The 24,920-nt window shown below is 44.8% G+C and overlaps 1 protein-coding gene across 1 annotated transcript in view; it reads left to right on the forward strand.

Moving 5' to 3' along the window:
- Window positions 1-24,920, forward strand: part of LOC115095272 (protein NLRC5-like) — a 243,503-nt gene that overhangs the window by 215,284 nt on the left and 3,299 nt on the right. The window contains exons 42-45 of the mRNA XM_029608725.1: window positions 978-1,061; window positions 4,562-4,645; window positions 14,436-14,519; window positions 15,522-15,605. Coding sequence (XP_029464585.1) covers window positions 978-1,061; window positions 4,562-4,645; window positions 14,436-14,519; window positions 15,522-15,605 — 336 coding nt within the window. The remainder of the gene's footprint in view (window positions 1-977; window positions 1,062-4,561; window positions 4,646-14,435; window positions 14,520-15,521; window positions 15,606-24,920) is intronic.

Here is a 24,920-nt window from a genome sequence, read left to right on the forward strand (position 1 = left end):
ACTGCCTGTTGGAATGCATGTTATGCTCTGTTTCCTCTGGCTCTCCAAACTGAGCTTAATAACACTGGGTACAAGGCCATATGGTCTTAAATGAGGTTCCGAGGGGGGGTTAGGTTAGGGGGGGATGCGCGGTCTGTCTGTGGTATGCATGCGGTATGAATGAGGATGCTTTGGAGCTGGGTATTTGGGGTGAGGGTGGTAGGATCAGGAGTGGATGGAGGGTATAAAAACTGAAAACCGGGGAGTACGTTGACAGAGCATTGGTTGTTGAACCTCACATTTTTTTGCAACGCTTGTATTGTATGCAGTTTTTTTTCCTGTTTGCATCTGCTATTGTTATCTTAGATTTGTGTAACGTCTTCCTATTAATAAAAATTATTTTGAAAAAAAAAAAGAAAATGTAAATAACTGCCCCCTGTTTACCTGTTCCACTTCACTTATGATTTTATAAATCTCTTTCATATCCCCTTTGTTTCATCTTATAGCTGAGCCTGGGGGACCTAATTTTGTATGTTAGAAATGGTGCAATATTTTTATTTTGCGGTATATTGAGGTCAAGTTTGAAAGGGATTTCTGCAGGTAAATTGATGTTTGCTCAAATAAAAAAAAAACCCCTTTTGAGAAATTTCCCTGGGCCCTCAGCAGGGAAACCTATGTGTACCTGCTACTGACGGCACACAGATTTTTTTCCATGAGCTCAATGGGCAGCACTGAGGGGGACAGGCCAGGAGAAGTGCACATGGGGGTTTCATTTTCTAAAACTCCCCGCACCTGCTGCTTCCTGCTTTTTCCTCACACCTGCAAAGTATGTGGCGGAAAAGCCTCCCTACTGCACCAGCAGGCCAGCTTCAACCATGGGGGTTCAGGCTGCCAGCCGTTGCTGAAAAGTGCCCTCTAAATGGTAACAACTTGTTGCAAATCCTGTCACAAGGTCAAACCACAAAAATACATAACCACTTATTCTGTTTAATTCTCAGCTTATCGGAAAATAGATTTGGAGAGGAAGGTGCATTTGCGCTTGCCAAGGAGCTTCCACATTTTAGGCTGCTGAAGAAAGTTGAGTAAGTCCTGGTTTTGCAAGACATGTACTTCCTAATTATAGACCAGTTTATGTTACTCAGCTTATGTGACAAACTACTGGAGAATACAACTGCACATACCGGATCACAAGTTAATAATATGATCAGTCAGTGAATATAAGATGTGCATATTTCTTTTATATATATATATATATATATATATATATATATATATGTGTGTGTGTGTGGGTACATAAAAGCTTACAAATACACTAAGGGGGTAATTTTGAATAACTGTCTAGTCTATTTGCAAGGGGTGCACACACTTTTGCTTGTATATTTATCTTTTGACTAATTTTCAAAGGGAAACTATCCAGAGAATTTCTATTTCAAAATTAGCTACAAGTATATGTATTCAAATGGCAAACACACTTTGCATCTACTGCCGGTGAGGGTAGCCAATAGGGTCAGGGTGACTTCCCCCAACCCACCTCCACCCCAATAGTAAAAAAACATTGTTGGGGTATAGTGCCCCCCACGGACACCCCCTCCCCCGCAAAGGTGTCACAAGCAAACATTGGGGCTCAGTGTTTAAAAACAAGTCATTGGGTTCAGGGAGCCCCTCACCCTCCCATACCCCCAGGTAAACCGCCCCCCCCATGTGACCTAGGTCTGTTCCCTAGACCCTGCCTCAGTCACATGACTGGGGCAAGGTCAGCTCAGTGCCATTTTGAAAAATGACACGCTGGGCCCCATCGTGGGATCTGCAACAGCCTTTTGAAGGTTTGGGGTGGGGAGGGGGGGTTTGGGGAGTCGGGGGAAGCTGGGGAGGTCCCACTATCTGCCAGCGAAGTTTTTTATGAAATTAGGGGGGATTGGGGAGGGGAGGTAAGGGGGGTATTATACTGCTAATGATTTGGAAGTACTATTGGGGTGGGGCCTGTCTTAGACTTCATGTCTTTGGAAAGGGAGGGTGGGTGGGTACACTTTATTGAGGATGGGGTTGGAAGGTGGAAGGGGCTTCATCTATTTTTTTCACTTTGGGGTATCGGGGCTGCCATGAGCCTTGGGTCATTCCTGATTCCCGCTCAACTTTTTTTTTTTGCCAGGCATTTTAGTATTTTGCATGGCCCTTTAAATGTAATGCAGGAGTCTCGGGGCTCCTTTGTTACATTTAACACTTCCCAGGAAGATGGTGGTGGTGTTTTATCACAGCTGGCCATTTTCTCAGTCAGCTGCGACAAAGGTTAACATAGAATTTCATAGAAATGAGCTGCTTTTGATGGATTTGCAAAATTCATGCAAGCAATTTGCATGTAAAGCAGCTTTTTGTAGTAGGGGAGGACTCTGGGTAGGGCCATGCAAAATGTCACATATATCATGTGATTGTAGCCCTATCACAGCATACATCTCGCAGTAGAGCCCTGTTACAGCTTGATGCATCTCCCAGTTAGTTTGCAACAGCCCCAAACTTCCATAATTCGTTTTAGGCAATGATGTCACAGAGCTTAAGGGTAGAAGAGGCATACATAGGCATCCAATTTCTTCATAGGTCCGCTGCAACTAATTTCACTGGGGGAGAGGGCATTTTTTTTTTGTATGTTATACTTTGATGAACCCACCCCTCTGAAGAGCAGCCATTTTCTATGCTCCGTCTTGATCAGGTGCTGCTGCCAGACCTCCCTCCCATGTCCCTGCCAACAGGAGGAAAGCACACTGAGTCAGCATGCAGAAGGACCCCAGTTTGATTCTCAAATTGAGTCCTCCATGACCTGAGTTGACTGGGACAGGGTTGCTGCCAAGGCAGGGTTCACAGCCCCCAGGAGGGAAGGAGTTGTGTTCATTGCTCAAGGCTGACACCCAGTGGCTGGATTCATGGTCCTTAACTGCAGACTTCCAGAAGGCGCCCTGGTGCATGGCTCCAGGCCAAAGGGCTTTTACTCAATGACCAGACTAGTTACGTTGGGGGAAGATGTTGGATATAAAAATATGTGTTGGGAGGGAGGGGGGGGGGGAAATCCTTGTGTACTTCATGCAACCAGGATCCCAACCCTGGTTCCAAATGAGCTGAAGGCCCAAAGGAGCAAATAAGCGTTGTGCTCCTGCCAGCCAGGGAGGGAGGCCAGCAACAGCAGCTGATCAGTGGATGAGGAGCAGCTTCTCTGGTTGTGAGTGGTGATGCTCCTTTTCAGCACTGGAGGTCAAGTATCCAGCTGGGGAGGCAGTGTAAATGGGGCTTTTCTTCACCAGCAGTGGTCAGGTTACCAGCTAGGGCAAAAGCAGCAAGGGATTGAAGCTTCTAGCTCGGCTCATCCGGTTGCTTCTGATGGCTGAGAGGACAGCCTTTTAATACCGTTCCAGGGTGTGCCTACACTGCACGAGATACACATAGTCTCAATGAAAGTTTTAGGATGCAGTGTGTTAAATTTTGTCTTGGTATACATGGGCATCAGGCACAGGGAGATAGAGTACTGATGACTTTAATTGTTTTGATCCGGTAACTGACCTAGAAAAGGCTGAAATTGTGAGACATGAATAAAAGTAGTTGTCTACTCCATAACATAAGGGGCCCAATTTTTAAAGTGATCCGGGTATGTTACTTAGCCAGATATAACTTATCTGTCTAAGGGGGTTATTTTCTAAACCCTTATTGCATGCGTTAGGGCCCTAACGCACGCAATATGATGCAAATTAGGGGGAGGGGAGGAGTTGGGGCGGGGAGGGGCAGAGTCGGCGGTGTTTTCGCTGCTGGCGATAATGTTACTAACATTATCTCGGCAGTCGCGCGCCGACTAACCACATCTTTTATGGTGTCGCTATTCGGTGCGAAAGCCGGCAGCAGGGCCGCCCCCCCCCTCCCCACGCCTCCGTTTTCGCAGGATTCACCAGGATAAGTTACATCTGGCTAAGTTAAACCTGCTCTTTGGCAGGTATACTTATCTGAATAACTTAACCAGATAAGAGCGGATATTACTATTTATTCAGTTAAGTTAACTGGATAAGTTGCACTGCCCACTGCCGGCCCACATTTTATCCAGTTATTCAGATAGCTGGATAATTGACTTATCTTAGGATGAGATGGAATTTGGAAACAGTGCAAACTTCTGAAGACCTATAATTTCATCAATGGGAGTCAAGTATCAACACTGCCTTTGGTGAGATGGGGGGGAGGCAACAGGCAACTCAGACTAAAATAAAACAAATTTCAGGAGACAACAAAAGCACATTAAAATAGACCAGTAAAGTGTGGCAATGCCAGGAAAAAGTGATCCATTTTAGATGCTATACAAAGTATTAAAATAGAAAACAGGTAAATTAGAATGTATGTATTCTTGAATGGATATGGCTGAGTTTTTCTTGATTTCAATTTGCATCTTGCCTTTCTTGCTTCAGCATCAAAATGAAAATTATTTACAAAATTAAGGAAAAAATGTTGCCCTCCCTTATAGGATGAGCAGAGTCAATTCACTTTTGATGATTTGAATTTCCTACTTTAGAATTGCCCTGTTTCTTACATGTACATCAATCATTTTCCCTTACAGTTTAAAGCTGTGTCAGATCAGTGATCGTGCTTCCAAATCTCTAGCCACTGGTTTTGGCCATTGCCCACAAATCGAAGAGATAATGTAAGTATATAAAAATGTGAAAGGGTGGATTTTACACAAGTAGCAGTCTGTGTTCTGTTGAGGTATTAAAGACAGAAAACTATGGCTGGCAGGATTCGGGCACATCACAGTAGTAGTGGTTTGGGATTTACCAACACAATGACAACTAGGTCATGTTGTGCCAAAGGAGCACTAAGCACTGAGAGGAGAGGATCACCTTGCTGGTGCCTGAAAGGAATCTGTAAGTTCCGCTTGGGAAAGTTTTTTAAAGTATTGGGGAGAAGTAAACTATTGGGATATATTAATTAGTGTGTTTGTTTATTTTTGAACTAGTGTTTATAAACTGAAATTAGTGTTTGTTTTTTAAATAATGTTTATAAACATAAATTAGTGTTTGATTTTAAATAGTGTTGGGGTTTTTTTTGGTTTGGTTTTTTTTAAATAGTCGGTAAAGCAGCTAATAAAAAAGTTAGTGTGTTTGTATTCCCAACCCTCCCACCCCTCTCCCACCTATCCCTAGCTCATCCTTTAATTTATAGGCAGGTGCCACTTTCACACACACACAAAAAAAATCAGCCCTATAACTTCACTTCATGAATTCCCCACACCTTATAGAGAGTTAGATCATTCCCTTATAGGCCACTACCAGATATATAGTGAATACACTAATACATTTAAAGGACCCTAATTAGACATATTCCTACTCCCTTAGCAACTTAAAACTTAACTAGGACTGAACAAATTTGATATGAAGGCAACAGTCCAGCAGCAAGAGGGGTCCTCCCAGTCTTTTGCATTCAGCGTCACATGTATGATTTTTTACCTGCCGGTGAGAAGTTGTACATGTGCATCCGATACAAAGAGCTCCTATCTCTCAGAGAACGAGTCCGATCTCTGGAGGCTAGAGTGGCAGACCTGGAGGAGCTGAGGCAGACAGAAATCTATATAAATGAGACCTTCAGGGACATAGCAGCCAAGTCTCAACTTCAGACTGGCAACCCTGGTGCTGCCTTGGAGGAAGAAGGTCTCATCCAACAGGAGAAAATAGGATAATGTATAAACGTTGGCAAGTTAAATGTAAGACACCAAGAGAGAATTTGAAAAGAAGTTGGCCGTAGAGGCAAAAACTCACAGTAAAAACTTTTTAAAATGTATCCAAAGAAGAAAGCCTGTGAGTGAGTCAGTTGAACCGTTAGATGATCGAGGGGTTAAAGGGGCACTTAAAGAAGATAAGGCCATCGTGGAAAGATTAAATGATTTCTTTGCTTCGGTGTTTACTGAAGAGGATGTTGGGGAGGTACCCGTACTGGAGAAGGTTTTCATGGGTAATGATTCAGATGGTCTGAATCAAATCATGGTGAACCTAGAAGATGTGGTAGACCTGATTGACAAACTGAAGAGTAGTAAATCACCTGGATCAGATGGTATACACCCCAGAGTTCTGAAGGAACTAAAAAATGAAATTTCAGACCTATTAGTAAAAATTTGTAACCTATCATTAAAATCATCCATTGTACCTGAAGACTGGAGGATAGCAAATTGTTATGACTACCGGCCGCGGCAAGCCGGGACCGACCACTTACCCCAGTACCCGGACGGACCACCGACGCTGAGGCTGGCGTCGAGGGTTCCTTAAGCGGCAGCAGCCGCTGCTGCCCCAAGATGGCCGCGGCGTTCTTCCCTGCGCGGCTAAGGTCCGCCCCCTGTTGTCTGCTAGGGCCGCGCGGGCAGCTATGGCCTGGAATTTAAAGATAATCTAGTATATGAACAAACCCCCAGTAAATTTCAATTTATTACCAAGTGTCCAAAATGATTCTTTGCTCACAATCAAGTCTTCATTTACATGTTATCTTAAAAGGTAAACTGCAAAGTGTCATAAAACACTTGCACGTTACCCAAAAATTCAACAACCAAATTTTTGAAAAGGTAGAGGAAGGGTTTCATATATAGGTTTCTCAGCCCAGCATAAGGTCTGTTAGATTTTCAAGTATAATCATCAACCAATCCTCCTCCACCTATGGGTTTTTTTTAAATTCTGTGCAAACCCTAGTGAAAACTGCAACACAATTTTTTTATCCCTTAAAACCAGTTTTTTAAAGAGAGAGTAAGAGCGCTGCATGGTGTCTGGAAAACTTTTGCCTTGATAGATGATTTTCAGCTAATGCGGTATACCGACTGTTCTAAAAAGAACACATCCCCTGAAGAAAGGTTCCGGTGTGAACCAGAAACGTAGCTATGTCGGGTGGACTAACATCTTCAGATAAGTCGGGACTTTGAAATTACACTGAAGGAGGCATTAGAATTTTATAAATAATAGTTTAAAAAACTGGTTTTAAGGGATAAAAAAATTGTGTTGCAGTTTTCACTAGGGTTTGCACAGAATTTAAAAAAAACCCATAGGTGGAGGAGGATTGGTTGATGATTATACTTGAAAATCTAACAGACCTTATGCTGGGCTGAGAAACCTATATATGAAACCCTTCCTCTACCTTTTCAAAAATTTGGTTGTTGAATTTTTGGGTAACGTGCAAGTGTTTTATGACACTTTGCAGTTTACCTTTTAAGATAACATGTAAATGAAGACTTGATTGTGAGCAAAGAATCATTTTGGACACTTGGTAATAAATTGAAATTTACTGGGGGTTTGTTCATATACTAGATTATCATTTTGTTAAATACTCCAGAAGATTTGGGTGCTGTTTTGAGGTCTGGAATTTAAAGAGACACTCACAGGAAGTGGGCTGGTCCCTTCCTGCTGCATCCGACTTGCTGGTGACTATTTAAGGCAAGGTCTGAACCCTCAGACCTTGCCTTGGCTTCTTGGCTCCTGAGTTTGTCTCTGCTCCTGGTTCCTGCCTGTTCTCCCTGTGTTTGATTCCTGGACCGGCTGACGCATCTTCTGGTTCTCGACCCCTGGACTGGCTGCGGATTCTTCTGGTTTCCGACCCCTGGACTGGCCGCGGATATCTCTGGCTCTCGATCCCTGGACTGGCTGTGGAACTCTCGGGCACTCGACCTCTGTCTGGCTGCGGAACTTCCTGGTTCTTGATCTCTGGACTGTTGGCAGTACCCTCTAGCTCCAGGGTCCTGATTGGACTTCTGAGGAATCCTCAGGGTTGGCTTTTCGACCAGCTGAAGGCGTCAGCTACTGCTTACATGACCTGCTGGAGGCGCCAGCTATCTGGACAACACGACCGGCAGGAGGCGCCTGCATCCAGATCTTCTTCAATCCTACCTGCAATCCCGAGGACCGGCCTCGCCTACCGACAGTGGCCTAAACGGACATCGCCGGACCAAGGGTCCACACCTCTGAGCATAACACAAATGTAACCCCAATATTTAAAAAGGGCTCCAGGGGCGATCCGGGAAACTACAGACCGGTTAGTCTGACTTCAGTGCCAGGAAAAATAATGGAAAGTGTTCTAAACATCAAAATCACAGAACATATAGAAAGATATGGTTTAATGGAACAAAGTCAGCATGGCTTTACCCAAGGCAAGTCGTGCCTCACAAATCTGCTTCACTTTTTTGAAGGAGTTAATAAACATGTGGATAAAGGTGAACCGGTAGATGTAGTATACTTGGATTTTCAGAAGGCGTTTGACAAAGTTCCTCATGAGAGGTTTCTAGGAAAAGTAAAAAGTCATGGGATAGGTGGCGATGTCCTTTCATGGATTGCAAACTGGCTAAAAGACAGGAAACAGAGAGTAGGATTAAATGGACAATTTTCTCAGTGGAAGGGAGTGGTCAGTGGAGTGCCTCAGGGATCTGTATTGGGACCCTTACTTTTTAATATATTTATAAATGATCTGGAAAGAAATACGTCAAGTGAGATAATCAAATTTGCAGATGACACAAAATTGTTCAGAGTAGTTAAATCACAAACAGATTGTGATAAATTGCAGGAAGACCTTGTGAGACTGGAAAATTGGGCATCCAAATGGCAGATGAAATTTAATGTGGATAAGTGCAAGGTGATGCATATAGGGAAAAATAACCCATGCTATAATTACACAATGTTGGGTTCCATATTAGGTGCTACAACCCAAGAAAGAGATCTAGGCATCATAGTGGATAACACATTGAAATCGTCGGTTCAGTGTGCTGCGGCAGTCAAAAAAGCAAACAGAATGTTGGGAATTATTAGAAAGGGAATGGTGTACAAAACGGAAAATGTCATAATGCCTCTATCGATCCATGTTGAGACCGCAACTTGAATACTGTGTACAATTCTGGTCGCCGCATCTCAAAAAAGATATAATTGTGATGGAGAAGGTACAGAGAAGGGCTACCAAAATGATAAGGGGAATGGAACAGCTCCCCTATGAGGAAAGACTAAAGAGGTTAGGACTTTTCAGCTTGGAGAAGAGACGGCTGAGGGGGGATATGATAGAGGTGTTTAAAATCATGAGAGGTCTAGAATGGGTAGATGTGAATCGGTTATTTACTCTTTCAGATAATAGAAAGACTAGGGGGCACTCCATGAAGTTAGCATGGGGCACATTTAAAACTAATTGGAGAAAGTTCTTTTTTACTCAACGCACAATTAAACTCTGGAATTTGTTGCCAGAGGATGTGGTTAGTGTAGTTAGTATAGCTGTGTTTAAAAAAGGATTGGATAAGTTCTTGGAGGAGAAGTCCATTACCTGCTATTAAGTTCACCTAGAGAATAGCCACTGCCATTAGCAGTGGTAACATGGAATAGACTTAGTTTTGTGGTACTTGCCAGGTTCTTATGGCCTGGATTGGCCACTGTTGGAAACAGGATGCTGGGCTTGATGGACCCTTGGTCTGACCCAGTATGGCATATTCTTATGTTCTTTCAGAGCTTGTTGCCCAGGTTATGCCTTTGATAAAGCACTGATTGTGCTTGGAGGGGATCTAAATTGTGTTGCAGATCCTACCCTTGACCGTCAGTCCAGCTCTCAGGGTCAGCCCCTTGGTATGGCCAAGGTGGTGTTCTTTTTATGTGAATCACTGCATGTTCTAGAAGTGTGGAGGGTTTTGAACCCGTGTACTAGGGATTTCACTCACTGTGCATGCTCTGCTGACTCAAAGTCCCTGATTGATTATTTACTGGTTTCCGATTTTCTTTTTCTCAATTGTGGGATTCAGACATTGAGCTTATGGTGGTCTAGGATCACTGTATGGTGTCTTGTACTTTAAACAGACCTGTTGGTGCTCATGATCTTTCCAATTGGCAGATGCCTTCTTGGTTTGTGCAAGACAAAGCATTTAGAGACTTTTTATTATCTAAATGGCAAGCGTTTGAGAATCATAATGACCAACATAGGTCTGAACCTATTCTTTTTTGGGAAACAGCTAAAGCTGTGCTCAGGGGTGAAATCCTTGGTTATTCCATTCGTCATAAGAAAGAGCTGGTTAGGGACATTTTAGATCTTTATGCTAAACTCCTAGCTAATCGTTTGGCTGATATCTTGCCATCTCTGGTTTCTCCGGGGCAAGCTGATTTTGCCACTTCTCCGCTACAGGGATTCCGCACAGTACTCCAGGCCATCATTCTCCCGAAATTGGACTACTGCAATTCACTCCTGCTGGGCCTTCCCGCCTGCACCACCAAACCCCTCCAGATGGTCTTGAATGCCACAGCAAGAATTCTCACCAACGCCAAAAAAAGGGACCATATCACCCCGATCCTCCAGCATCTCCACTGGCTCCCCATTAAATACAGGATACAGTTCAAAACCAGCATGATGATTCATAAGGCCCTACAGAGCATCTCTCCACTCAACTTAACCTTCCAGCTCCAACTACACATTTCTAAAAAGCCAACCAGAAGGGCATATCAGAACAGAATGATCACCCAACCAGCAAAATCCTCCCTGAGGAAACGCGCACTATCCACAGCGGGCCCTTCGCTCTGGAACTCACTACCACCAGACCTCCGCCTTGAGCCGTGCCATTCCACGTTCAAAGTGAAACTCAAGACTTGGCTCTTCCTACAAGCTTTCCCAGAGAGCTAAGAGCAGGAAGAATAACAACCCTCCCATCCCACAGCAATTTTGTAATGTTTATTTGCTTTATTTATGTGTTCTTAGTAGATCTTAGTTTGTATTCTACTTTATAATAGATTAACTGTTCTATATGTTCCATGTAAACCGCCATCTCGGCGATAGTTATCTCTGTTATCTGTGAACTGGAGTGATATGTATATTATACAGGAACTTCCGGTATATAAAAACCAAAAATAAATAAATAAATAAATGGTCCAGCATTAATATTTGGCGTCTTGCTTTATTGCTAGATCTCTGTAAGCGACACCACTTTACGGATCCAGTCTTGGTGGGGTTTGATGCAGAGAAAGCTTTTGATCAGATCTCCTGGTCATTTTTAAAATTTGTTTTGGATCAATTTGGGTTTTCTTTTTTTTTTTCTTTCAAGCCATTCAGGTCTTATATACTAACCCAGGTGCCAAAATGTGGGTGAATAATAGTCTTTCTGACTCGTTTCTGTTGACTAAGGGTACCCATCAAGGATGCCCCTTGTCGCTCCTACTATTCATCCTGTCTATTGAACTTTTGGTTAATGCCCTTACTGATATTTTCCATGGTGCCTTAGTGTTTAATAAGTTCTCTTTTTTGAATACCTTTTTATTTGCCGATGATATTCTTCTTTTTATCCCACAGGCGAGAGTTCTTCTTCCTCCCATTTTAGAAACTTTTCACAATTTTGGCTCCTTTTCTGGCTTTAAGTTAATTTGTATAAGTCCAAAGCCTTGGATATTCTGGGACATTTACAAAATTCTTGGCCAACTTTCCCGCTGAGATGGGTGGAGGACTCTCTTAAATATCTTGGAGTCTGCATACATAGGGATACCGATATGTGGTATCAAGTTAATATTCCCCCGCTCTTAGGAGAACTCCGGAAAAGTGTCTGGATGGATGAAACTCCCTCTATCACTTTTGGGGCAGATAGCCTTTTTAAGATGTCCCTTTTACCCAAGTTACTTTATACTTTACAAATGTTGCCGCTAGTTCTTACTGCAGGGGATCTTAAGGGATTAGAATGTAGTTGTGCCATGTTTGTTTGGAATGAACATAAAGCAAGGGTTTCATTTGCTAAATTGATTGTGCCCACTAGCGAAGGAGGATGGGGATTTCCCAATTTAAAATCCTATAATTTGGCCTGTGATTTAAGGGCTCTGGGAGACTGGCTTTTGAGCAGCCAACGTTTTGCTGCTATACCAGAGGAGCAATGTTTTGCCTCTCCTTATGATTTACGCTTTTTAATTCATGTGAGTGCTAAAGATCTTCTTTATCTTTCGCAAGATATCCTGGTGAAATATATGCAATTTGGTCGGAAATTTGTGACACAGAGGTTGTCGCTCTCTTGGAAACTTACACCTTGGTTGCCATTATGTGGTAACCCGTGGTTCCTTCCTAGGACAGACAGTAAATTTTTACGCAGCTCAGCAATGCCGGTTACAAAACTTTTCATGATTTTGTGGATTATCAACATCGCAGAATGTATCCTTTCTCTTGCTGTCACGAGCAGTTTGGTTTTGAATCTTGTAAGTTTTTTCAATATTTACAACTCTCGAGTTTTATTAATAAAAATATGGAATGTCATGGGGGTCTTAACTTTCGGGCCCTTTTTAAAGACTGATATCCTTGTTTCAAGGGAGGAAGCAATCATTGGCTTCACTCTGTCACCTCTTACAAACAGTTTGTGATATTGGCAGAGATATGAAACTCAGATCTGGGCTTGGAATTAGAAGGGGATGATTTCTTGACTGGTATTGCTAATTTTTATGCAAATATTCCCTTGATAGTGCTACGAGAGCAATATTTGCGCGTCCTCCATCAGTTAATCATTTCTTCTTATAGAGCTTTACAGATGAAAATTATATCCTCCCCGCAATGCGTAAAATGTTCCACAGATCATACAACTTTGAGTCATGGGCTTTGGGAATGCCCTCTCATTTATAGTTTTTGGGAGACGGTGTTCAAATTTATGTCTGAATTAATAGGGGTTGCGATTCCTGTGGCAGCCTCTTTAGGTATTTTGGGGATACTTTCTGATGAGATTACATGCAGCAAATATGATTGTAAATTTTTGATTAAAGAAACATGTGTTACTTGGAAGTTTATTTTATTTAAGTGGATACAGACAGACATCCCCTCGTTTGATTTTTGGTATGCGGAAACGATAGACTTTTTAAATTTGAAGTATCGGTCATTGATCAAGACCTCGAAGGGACGAAGGGCAGCATTTCCAAGAATATGGACTTCCTTTATTCAATGCCTACCGGCTTCAATAAAGGGACAGTTTAAGCACATTGTTTCCTCAGGTGCATCTGTGTAAGGTGGATGTCCTTTATGCTGTACCTTGGACTCTATTATAGGGGGATTAGAGAGTGGGAGTGTGTTTGTGTACTGGAATTTGAGATTCTGAGTCTTTTTGACATGCATGACTATGGTCTTGCTTCTGTTTTTTGTTTCTCTTATGTTATTGCTACAAGTTGGAAAATGAATAAAGATTTATATGCAAAAATAGTAGGATTTAAATCCTGTAACCTTTGCTTTGTATCTTCCTTGTTCCTCCTGGCAGTGCACTTTACTGGGATCCCTTCTTTTAGAAGGAAAATGAAACACTCCAGCATCTTCCAGGGTGAAAGACCTACTCTTTATTATAGGTTTGGTTTACTGATTTCCAGGTACCAAGGGTTATCAGTTCCAAGGGGGGGGGGGGGGGGAAGATATTACTTGAACCCAAAGGGGAAAACTTAAGCAAGAAGCAGGAAGAGCGGAATAAAATGTCCATGCCTCCAACATAAGAGAGAGTTCAAAACAATCAATGCAAAAATATTCTTCCTCTGCAGCAGGTCACTATCACTGTGTATGCTCGTTAGGAGACATAGAAAAAGCAGGTCTTCCTTACACCACATCCAGCCTTGAATATAGGGACACCAAAATCCACTTTAACAAGTGGGATGGGCTCTCACAGGGAATCCTCTGAAATAGGCTTAATAGAGTCCAAACCAATCATTAAAGGTAGGAAGACAAGACAACTGGTGACTAAGCCCTAAAAAGGAAAAAATATGACAGAACAGGGCAGATAGCTCCTTTCTTCTTGAAAGTCTAACTGAAAATCCATGAGGATAGCAGATGCTGTGGGATGATAAGCAGCTAGGACACACCATCTGTATGGTCCCATATAGGGGAGCAAAACCCAAACCTCTCTCACCTATTTCTTCACTGAAACTCCCCGGCTTAATAGTACACTCCTTTAGTAAGGAAAAACCAAAGATCCCTTACGTACCTAAAGATGCACACGGGAGAAATAAAACCCCGCAGGGCCTTGCAAGAAAAAAAGCTTCTGTAGATCCAGAAACTTTCACTTCAGAAGTTATGAGAGTGAGCAAAGAACCGTGACTTGCATGATCAGTGGTAAAATTGTGACTGAGAGGCCCTTCCTGGAGGAAGGGAGGAAGCTACAGCTGCACATGCTCAAAATAACCAGAATCTTTGAAAGTAAATTCCGTACTGGGCTCTGTCGGATGATGTTATCCATATGTGAGGACTGCCATCCTGCTAGTCCTCAGAGAATGTTACCTGTCACACACCCTTACTCAATGTGGATTTAAGTGTACATTGAAATCCTGTGATGCGCACACTCCTGTGTGATATTGCTTACACATTAAATAGTCATGAATCTGTTCCAAATAGTGACCAGTAAGTACAGTGTACATTGTTCTCACTCACGTGTCCTCATATAATAGATGGAAATAAGATTGACTTATGAGAAAACCTGAAGGCTTCCATGATGCCCAGTTGTTCCTTTCTCTTAGCTTATCGTGGAACAGTGTTGGTGATGAAGGGGCTATAGAACTGGCCAGGGTTCTACCACAAATGGCAAAACTGAAGATGTTAGAGTGAGTAACTCTTAATTATGGAGACCATGCCTTTCTTCTCCTTTCTTCTCCTTTCTTGAATGTTTTTGAAATGGCCAGGGCCGGCTTTTGGGTTGTGTGACCTGTGCAACTGCTTGAAGCTTCGTGCTCAAGGGGGAACTGCTGTCCCTTCCCTCCTGCACCCTTCCATATGATATCTGCAAGCAGGAGCCTCAGGAACGCTGTACATGAAGAAGGAGGCTTCTATCTATGGTGGCAGGTGAAGGATCAGCATGCAGGGAGGAGGAGGACGGGATATGAGAAAAAGAGGGTGAAGCTGCTGGGCAGGAAAGGGGAGAGAGAGAGAGAAAAGGATTCTAGGGGGCAAGAGAGAAGGGGATGCTGAGCAGGGCAGAGGGGATAACAGTCCTGGGCAGAGGATGAGGGAAGCATTGGGGGGAACAGAGATGGACATACTGTGCCAGAGCCAGTGCTGAAATAGGGAATGCTGCGCCACAGCTGCCACTAAACGTGGGATGGACGCCAATGACATTTTTTGCACGAGGCACCTGTTAATCAAGAGCCGGTCCTGGAAATAGCAACTGTTTTCTTTTAATGACAAACTACTATTTTTTCACTAACATATAACTATATGAGCAAATAAAATAAAATGTAAATATTTCTTTACAAGATGTATACTATGTTCCACTCCTTTAGAAATAAAAGGGCAAAAACACATTGTAGATGATACATTTTTATTGGATTCACTTAATACATGAAATTACAGTAGTCAAGATGTGACAACATTACTGCTTGCAAGACTGAATCTGTATATGAGTTTTCAATACCACATAGACCTAGTTCTTCATCTGACGTGCTCTCAAAAGCTCATGTAATGCAATATTTTTTTATGTTGATCCAATAAAAAGTATCAAAACTTGCTGGGATTCCAGCTTATCATTGAGCAGTATATATGGTAGCATAGCATCCTCTTCTAAAATCACAAATAAATCAGGTTATTATGTTGTTTTTGTTTTTCGGAAGTCTGGAAAAGAACTACATCACAGAACGGGGTGCAGAGAAGCTGGCAGAGAGCCTGACCAGATGTTATGTCATTCATGTCATTCGGTAAGTAAGCAAACAGTTAACCACTGGATCAAGGCCAAGTGCAACACGAAGCTCCAGTGACCCTCCTACAACTGCAAAATTCCAGAGGCACTAAGGGGGTGATTTTACAACAGGCTACGTACAATTGCCGGCAGTTGTGCGCCCAAATTACACCAATTTTCAAAGTGAACTTATGCACTCAAGTCTGCTTTAAAAATGATCCCGGCAAAACCACCAGCACACAGTTACGCCTGCTATGTAGTGTGCCTTGTTTTGTAAACAAAATTTATGCACCTAAGGATGAATTTTCAAGGCACTTACACGTGTAAAATTAGCATAAGCATTAGCGTAAGTAGATTGTACTGGCATAATCGCTCTTTTATAAACATCAAAAGCACACGCGTACTTGTTTTGCACGCACGCATATGGATGAGAAAAAGAGGGGGCAAAGGGGCGCTCTGAGGTGGGGACAGCAGTCACATGTGTAAGTCGCTATTTTATAAGAGACTGACATGTGCACATTTGTCAACTTACTCATATAATGTTACACCTGCTAATTATCTTGCGTAATTGATATCAAAATTGTTTATTGTATACTATTATCTGAGTGGGAAGTCTAGGTGAACTGAGGGGGGGGGGGGGGGTGGAAGAACCAGAAAGATCTCAGCAAATTGGAGGAGAAGGACTGGGCAAACTGGTGGAGGAATCTGAAAACTGGTTAATTCCAATTATGGGGCGGATTTTCAGAGCCCTGCTCGCCGGTGCGCCTATGTTCAATAGGCCTACCGGCGCGCGCAGACCCCGGGACTCGCGTAAGTCCCGGGATTTTCCGAGGGGGGCGTGTCGGGGGCGGGCCCGATCCGCGCTGCGTTTTCGGGGCGGGACGTAGCGTTTCAGGGGCGGGCCCGGGAGCGTGGTTACGGCCCAGGGCGGTCCGGGGGCATGGCCGCGCCCTCCGGACCCGCCCCCAGGTCGCGTCCCGGCGCACTAGGATTTACGTCTCCCTCCGGGAGGCATAAATCCCCCGACAAAGGTAAGGGGGGGGGGTTTAGACAGGGCCGGGCGGGTGGGTTAGGTAGGGGAAGGGAGGGGAAGGTGAGGGGAGGGCAAAAGAAAGTTCCCTCCGAGGCCGCTCCGATTTCGGAGCGGCCTCGGAGGGAACAGGGGTAGGCTGTGCGGCTCGGCGTGCGCCAGCTATACGGAATCGATAGCCTTGCGCGCGCCGATCCCGGATTTTAGCGGATACGCGCGGCTACGCGTATCCGCTAAAATCCAGCGTACTTTTGTTTGCGCCTGATGCGCCAACAAAAGTACGCCAAATCGCGCTATTTGAAAATCTACCCCTATGTGCGCAGGTTTTAAAATATCCCAACTTCCATGCAAAAATCTGCTTTTACGGGAGCAAGTCCTGCTTTTCTTTCGCACATACAATATACAGGTGTATATTTTTTAAATTGGAAGGAAATGCATGCGCGTTCCTTGCACTGAAACACTCACTTTCAATGCATTGCACATATTTGCATATAAGCATACATATGCACTTTGGGGTACATTTTAAAAAACAGCGCGCGTGCGTACTTTTGTTCGCGCACTAGGCACGAACAAAAGTACGCCGGATTTTATAAGATACGCGCGTAGCCGCGCGTATCTTATAAAATCTGGGGTCTGTGCGCGCATGGGGGTGCACATTTGTGCAACTTGCGCGCGCCGAGCCCTGCACGCGCTGCCCATTCCCTCCGAGGCCACTCCAAAATTGGAGTGGCCTCAGAGGGAACTTTCCTTCCACCCCCCCCGCAAATTCCCCTCCCTTTCCCTACCTAACCCATCCCCCCGGCCCTATCTAAACCCCCCTACCTTTATCGCACAAGTTACGCCTGCTTGAACCAGGCATAACTCGCACGTGCCGATGGCCCGCTGCCACGCCATCACCTGACCCGGGGGCTGGTCTGGAGGCTTCGGTCACGCCCCCGGGCTGGCACCACGCCCCCCGGAACGCCCCGAACGTCGCGCCGCCCTCCGAAACGCCCCCCTAGCAAAGCCCCGGGGCTTACGCACGTCCCGGGGCTTACGCGCGCCACTGAGCCTATGCAAAATAGGCTTGGTGCACGCAGGAGTTTTTTTTAAGGGTTACGCGCTTAACTTAAGCGCGTAACCCTTTAAAAATCCGGCCCTTATTGTGGGGGATGAACATATGTGTATTTTATAATTCGTACATATCTGATAGGTGTGGGTTATAAAATACTTTCATAGATATCCGCGTTGCCATATACATGCACATATTAGGCCACATGGAGATGTTTGAAAGTTATCTTCAAATTTTCTCAAATATTGATTACTGCAACTCCTTATTACTAGGCCTTTCATCAGGACTTCTAAAACCACTACAGTTGCTACAAAATGCCTCTGCAAGGCTTCTACTGGGGGCTGGGAAATTCAACCACATCACTCCCTGACTACCAGTACAGTTCAGAATCCATTATAAAGTACTAAACCTAATTTTTAACATCATTAACAATGGAAACCCCTACTTAATAGGTGTGAATCTCCAACCATACACACCACAGCAAACACTAAGATTGCAAAATAAAGGCTTATCTGTACACACCTAACACAAATAAGAGACATAATGTTTTCCATAGCAGGCCCCAAGCTATGGAAAACATAGCAGAGTCATTGCATTTGCTAACAGAAAGAAAGAGGTTCAAACGTGAACTGAAAACCTGGCTTTTTTATAAATGCATACGATTTAACATAATATATCAATAAGCAAAGAACTAAAATATTAAGAAAACATAGTCAATGTTAGAAGAATGAACAACAAAGAATGAGTGATGTAAAGTGTCTGAAAACAACTCTCTAACTAATGTATGAAGACTTGAAACACAATTTACTATATAAATCCTCGAGTTAATATGTTTTAAATGTCTTATGGACCTATAATATGAATGTTGATTTTGTAAACCGTTGTGACCTTCTTTTGGAATGACGGTATATGAAATGCTTAAGTAAATAAATAAATAAAATAGCATCATACTTTTTAAAATCAAAGAGTATGCACATAAGTCCCAACTCTGCCTAGACTCCTCCCCCTGGAGTACCTCACTCCTACAGGTGTAAAAGTATGCACATACAACATGAGCACATGCAGTTTTATGCATGTATCAGTCACACAGTTTTCTAAAGGACCTTTTCTGCGGTTAAAGCATTATATTATCTGCAGAAATCCCTTTGAAAATTACCCTCCCTATGGCTAAATATTTGGAGATATTCAACATGTGCTATTTTTTTCTCTTCCTAAAAAGATATTTCCTGTTCATACCTGGATCGGTCCAGACTTCTGGTGATGCCTGCCTTCCAGTAGATGCAGACAGAGGAAGTTTGACTGACACTGGCATATAACCTGATGTGCCACCTGCAGTCCCTCAGTATTTCTCTGGCTCCAGCAGATGGTAGAGGTGCAATCCCTGCAGTCCAAAAAAAAAAGCAAACAACCAGAAGAGGATTCAGAAGTTACTTTGAGGAATTCCTCCCAGGAGGTTGCTAGGCCTTGGTGGGACTTATCCCTCCTGGTGCTGAGGTGGACAAGCAGGGGCTCGGGGACCCTTGCCTGGCTCGGTCTTTTTGCCGCCGGGGGTATCTATCTGGTGGGGCCAGTTCCCTCCCCCCCCCCCCCCAGGAGAACGGTTGGAGTCCCGCAGCTCTTCTGCTATAGGGAAGTAACCTTTGTTTTTTTCCTCCTTGGCTTTTTTTTAAAGTTAAAAAAAAAAAATGTAAGAAGGAGAGGGAAGGAAGCGGCAGTGTAAAGGCAGCCGGGGAAGTTGTAGGTGGAGCTTAAAGTACGTGATTGCTGCTGGGACAGGAGTTCTCGGGCAGCAGAGCTTGTCAGCCACGCGGGAAGCCCTTCTTTGCCAGCACGGCACAGTGGTTCTTGTTGGCCACGCGGTCGGGCCTCCTTTTGCCGGTGCGGCAGTTGGATGGCGAGCGGCAGTGCTCGCTGCTCATGCAAGTATACGCGTGCGTGGCTTTCCCACTCCGGGCTTTGCTCCCACTGCCTCTCTGGTGGAGAGGGCGGATCGGGGCCGGCAGAAGCCGCACCAGAGCAACAGCCTAGGCAAAAGGCATCGGCGGGAGTGCCTTTGAAGTCGGCAAACCCTCCCTCGCCGGGGCGCGGGAATGGCAGCCATGTTTTCTGCGACTGAAAGCACTTCAGGGCTGTTCAGGGGGGTTCAAGGATCTTCCTCCCTCGTTCCCTCCAGCACTGCAGGGCTCTGCTAACAGGAGGGAGCCTGATTCTGAGGAAGAGGGGGATCCTTCCAGGGATGGATCGGAGGAGCCTGCAATGTTTTCGTCAGAGTTTGTGCTGCTTATGCATGAAGCATATTTAGCGAGAAAGGCAGCTGGGAAGCAGTCGGACCGGGCTCAGGGGCTCCTTGGTCCGCATCCTGGCAAAACACCTAGGAGCTCCAAGGATCAGATTCCTAGGCGGGGGTCACAGGGTCTTCGGGATAAGGGCATGTCCTGGCAGTCTGGATGTAGACTCTGAGAATTCAGTGGACAGAGTTCCACAGGTATCTGCCTCTCCTGATCCAGCTGTTCCTGATAATTTTATTTATTTTATTTAATTTCTTTTCCTATACCGATGCTCAAGACTAGGTCTTATCGTACCGGTTTACAATGTAACTGAGGGGAAACCAATTAACATCAAGGTAGAAAGTAAAGTTACATTAAACAGGGAGCATAAAACCTGGGCAATGGAAGACAGTACAGAGTTTAAACTAAGAAACAATTAGAGAGAGAAAAATATATAAATCAACAAAAACTGTAAGATACAAAAACATAGGTTTATCCTAGGCAGTTATTAGCCTGGTATATATATATATATATATATATATATGGTATATATATATATATATATTTGGTAATAGCCCAAATGTACCAGACCCAGATGGAGGGCTGAACCAGGTGCCAATTGCTGAAGGGGACGACCCAAAACTGGTGCATCTCTTCCGTAAGGAGGAGTTGTGGCCCTTGATTCCTCTTGTTCTGGAGGAGCTGGGGATCAAGGTTCCTCAGGAAGAGTCTGATCAAGAAGGAGTGGACCCAGTCATGGATGCCCTGAAGGGCCCAATTAAAGCCTTCCCTTTTCACAAATTGGTGAAAAAGCTGGTGGTCAGGGAGTGGGACGCTCCAGAGATGGGCCTGAAGGTAGGCTGGGCGATGGCAAAATTGTATCCATTGCCTGAGGACACGCTTGAGCCTCTAGCGCTCCCAAAGGTGGACGAGTCTGTGTCAGCGGTCACCAAGAAGACCACCTTTCCTGTGGCTGGTTCTGCAGCACTTAAGGATATGAGGGACAAGTAACTGGAAATTCATCTCCAGAAGATATTTGAGTTTTCTCTGCTTGGCACACATGCTGCTGTGTGTAGTAGCTTTATGCAGAGGGCCTGCCTGTGCTGGGTTCACCAGTTGCAGGCTACAAGAACGCTATCTGCATCTGAGGCTAAGCAGGCAGATATCTGGAGGCAGTAGCAGCTTATGTCGCAGATGCCTTGAATGATCTCTCATCAGAATTTCTTTGAGATTTATGATTTCTGCGGTCTCAGCCAGACATCTCCTTTAGTTAAGGAATTGGTTGTTGGATGTTTGGCCTTAGTCTCGGTTAGGAGCATTACCTTTCAAGGGAAAACTTCTGTTTAGAAAGGACTTGGAGGAGCTCGTGAAGTGTCTCAGTGAGACCAAAGGGCATAGGCTCCCAGAAGATAAGCCAAGAGGAAACAAGAGTCCCTTTGTGGGGCAGTCTCGTTTCCGACTGAATAGATGTTTTTATCAGAGTAGGCCCTCAGCAGGAGCCCAGAGACAAGGAGCCGGCAGGCAACAATTCTGGAACCAGTCCTTTTGAGAGGGCAGAAAACCAGTAAGAGAGGGCCTTGGCCAGGTTCTGGTGGAGCTAAGTTCTCACAATGAAGTGAGGCCGGCCCCCTTCTCTGTTCTTCCTATTGGAGGGCATCTGACTCTGTTTTTTGAGGAGTGGGCCAAGATCACAACAGACCAATGGGTCCTAAGCATGATAAGAGACGGTTACGTGTTAGAATTCTCTCATCCTCTTTGGGACTTGTTCATGGTTTCCTCTTGTGCAACACTCAGCAAGAGGAAGGTGGTCCAAGACACTGTGGATCAGTTATAAAAGCTGGGGGCCATAGTTCCTGTGCCTATGAGGGAACAACAAATAGGGAGGTATTCCATATATTTCATGGCGCCAAAAAAGGAAGGTTCCTTTTTTGGAAGAAGGTGAATGTGTCCCTCAGGATTCCGTGTTTTCTCATGGAAACTGTGCATTCGGTCATTGTAGCAGTGCACAAAGGAGAGTTTCTGGCTTCACTGGACTTGACCGAAGCATTTTCAGTTTTGTGCTCTGCCTTTCAGTCTGGCAATGGCTCTACATACATTTAACAAGGTGATGGTGGTTGTGGCAGCAACACTCAGGAAAAAGTTCATCCATATCCAGTTCATCCATATCCAGATGACTAGCTCATTCGGGCAAAGTCAGAAGCCCTATGCAGTCAAGTGGTTCCACAAGTCTTGCAGCAGTTGAGGTCTCTAGGCTAGGTGGTGAATCTGGCAAAATGTCAGCTCACCCCATCTCAGTTTCTGGAGCTTTTGGGAGTGCACTTCGACACCAAGTTAGGAAAGGTTTTTCTTACCAAGGGTCGCATGCTCAAGCTGCAGAAGCAGATACGCAAACTGTTGGATAAGGTGGTGCCCAGGGTCTGGGATTTCCTTCAAGTATTGGACTTTATGGCCTCAACATTAGAGCTAGTTCCTTGGGCCTTTGCGCACACGAGACCTCTGTTTAGGTCTCTTCTTTCCCACTGGGATCCTTTGTTGAAACAGTTTCATCTTCCATTGTCGCTCGAGGAGCCTGCCAGGTCGAGTCTTTCATGGTGGCTTGGTCATGATCATCTATGTTGTGGAATGGACTTGGAGGTTACGGACTGGGTGGTAGTTACCACTGATGGCAGTCTTTCCGGCTGAGGGGGGGTTTGCCAGTCAGTTGGCCCAGGGGCAATGGTCCAAGGAAGAGGCGTCCTGGTCTATCAATTGTTTGGAGGTGAGAGCGGTGCATTTCACATTGCTTGACTTTCTGCCTCTGTTGAATGGTTGCCTGGTATGCATCTTGTTGGACAATGCAACCACTGTAGTCTATATCAACTGACAAGGTGGAACCAGGAGTCAGGCTGTGGCCCAGGAGCTGTTTATCTGGGCAGAACAGCTTTTTTAGCAATATCTCACATAGCTGGAGTGGACAATGTTCAAGTGGATTTTCTCAGTCGCCAGAAGCTGGATCCAGGTGAATGGGAGTTGTCAGAGGAGGCAATGACTTTTCTGTGTTGCAGGTGGGGTGTCCTCTATCTAGACTTGATGGCATCTCAAAGGAATGCCAAGGCACCCCACTTCTTCAATTGCAGAAGAGATCACAAGGCCGTTGCCTTAGTCTTGTCTTGGCCCCAAGGGATTCTTCTTTACATGTTCTCTCTGTGGCCGCTGGTGGGAAAACTAATAAGACAAATAGAAATTCGTCCTGGAGAATTGATCCTGGTAGCACCAGAGTGGCCATGGTGGCCGTGGTTTGCGATAGACTGTCTGCTGCGATAGACTGTCTGCTGCGGCTTGATAACTTGCCGAACCTTCTTCAGTAGAGTCCAATCTTTTCAGATCAGGCGGATCATTTTTTGACTCAGGCTTGGCTTTTGAGAGCAGGTGTTTGAGAGAGAGTCCCTCATGGAATCTTTTCTTAGTTCTAAAAGGAAAGTGTGTAGCTCCTTATGAGCCTCTAATGAGTGCAACTGTGAAGGACCTTACTTTGAAAATGGTTCTTCTAGTAACAATTTGTTCAGCCAGAAGAATTTCAGAGCTACAGGCATTGTCATATAAGGGGTGCTGTATGAAGAGCTCGGATTCTGGATTTCCTTGCAGATGATGCCCTCCATTATCCCGAAGGTTGTGTTAGCGATCTATCTGAGTCAGACAGTACAGCTTCCAGCTTTCCTAGATTTGGATGTGTCAACTCTGCACACTAGGGACCTGAGATGTCTGGATGTGAAGCGGGCTGTGTTGTATTACCTCAAGGTCACCATTAGCTTTAAGGTGTCTGAAGCCTTCTGTCCCTTCTTCGGCCCACTCCATAGCACAAAGAGATGGTCAAAGTCCATGATAGCCAGGTGGTTGAAGGAGGCAATAAGCTTCGCTTATAAGGGGCGTCCTATCCCAGTTGGATTGAGGGCTCACTCGGTTCGGGCACAGGCGGCTTCTTGGGCAGAGTGCCAGCAGGTGTCGCCACAAGAAATGTATTGAGCGGCTACTTGGAAATCTTTGCACTTTCACCCAGACATTATCGTTTGGATATCTAGACCCCAGAGGCCATGGGCTTAGGTGAGAGTATTCTTCAAGCGGGACTCTCGCAGTCCACCCTAATTAGGGAAGCTTGGGTACACTCCAGGAGTCTGGACTGATCCGGCTATGACAGGAAAGGAAAATTGGTTCTTACCTGCTAATATTTGTTCCTGGAATACCACGGATCAATCCAGAGTCCCACCTTGGTTGTAGAGGAGAGCCCACTCATATTTCTGTTGTATATAGGCTGCAGAGCTGGCAAAAGTCTATGACACAGAAAGTAAATCCTCTCTTTCTTGCCCCAGGGTGGTGAACACCGTATGGGTGTCCCCAGTGCTGTAGTTTTCCTTTACTCATAGTTAAGAGATCTTCTGGATCTTCTTGAATTTTAGACAGTCTCTTTAGTACTCTCCTCTTTAAAGCAAGCAATTCTCTTGCTTTAGGATAGCCAAACTTCCTTCCTGAATCTTCTAACCCAAAAATGTTCTTTTTCCAAAAGGGAACAGAATTGAAACCATGGAGTCCTCCTCACCACAGATCACCACCACTTCAGGGGCAGGTCTTCCCTATCCCTGGGTGGCAACACAAGTGAACTTCCTTACCCGATTACAAGACAAGAAATCGCGTGCGAACGGTGGCAATTCCTCCGTAACCTTCTCTTGCTTGACGTTCTGGGGGGGTTTAGCCACTTAGGCCTGGATTCATCATTCATTGCTGAATGATGAATCCAGCGAAAATGGGGGGCGGGCCTGCGAAAGCCGGCAGCCTTTGCACCACCGCGGTGTCTTCGCTGCCGGCTTTCACACCGCATAGCGCCACCGCGAAAGGTGGTGCTGTTCGGCGAAGACACCACCAACTCCTCCCCTCCCCCTAATTTCCACTATATCGCATGCGAACAGCCCTTTTCGCATGTGATATGGCCCTAACGCACGCAATAAAGCTTTA

Source organism: Rhinatrema bivittatum, chromosome 7 (genome assembly GCF_901001135.1).
Source record: "Rhinatrema bivittatum chromosome 7, aRhiBiv1.1, whole genome shotgun sequence".
Classification (NCBI taxonomy): domain Eukaryota; kingdom Metazoa; phylum Chordata; class Amphibia; order Gymnophiona; family Rhinatrematidae; genus Rhinatrema; species Rhinatrema bivittatum.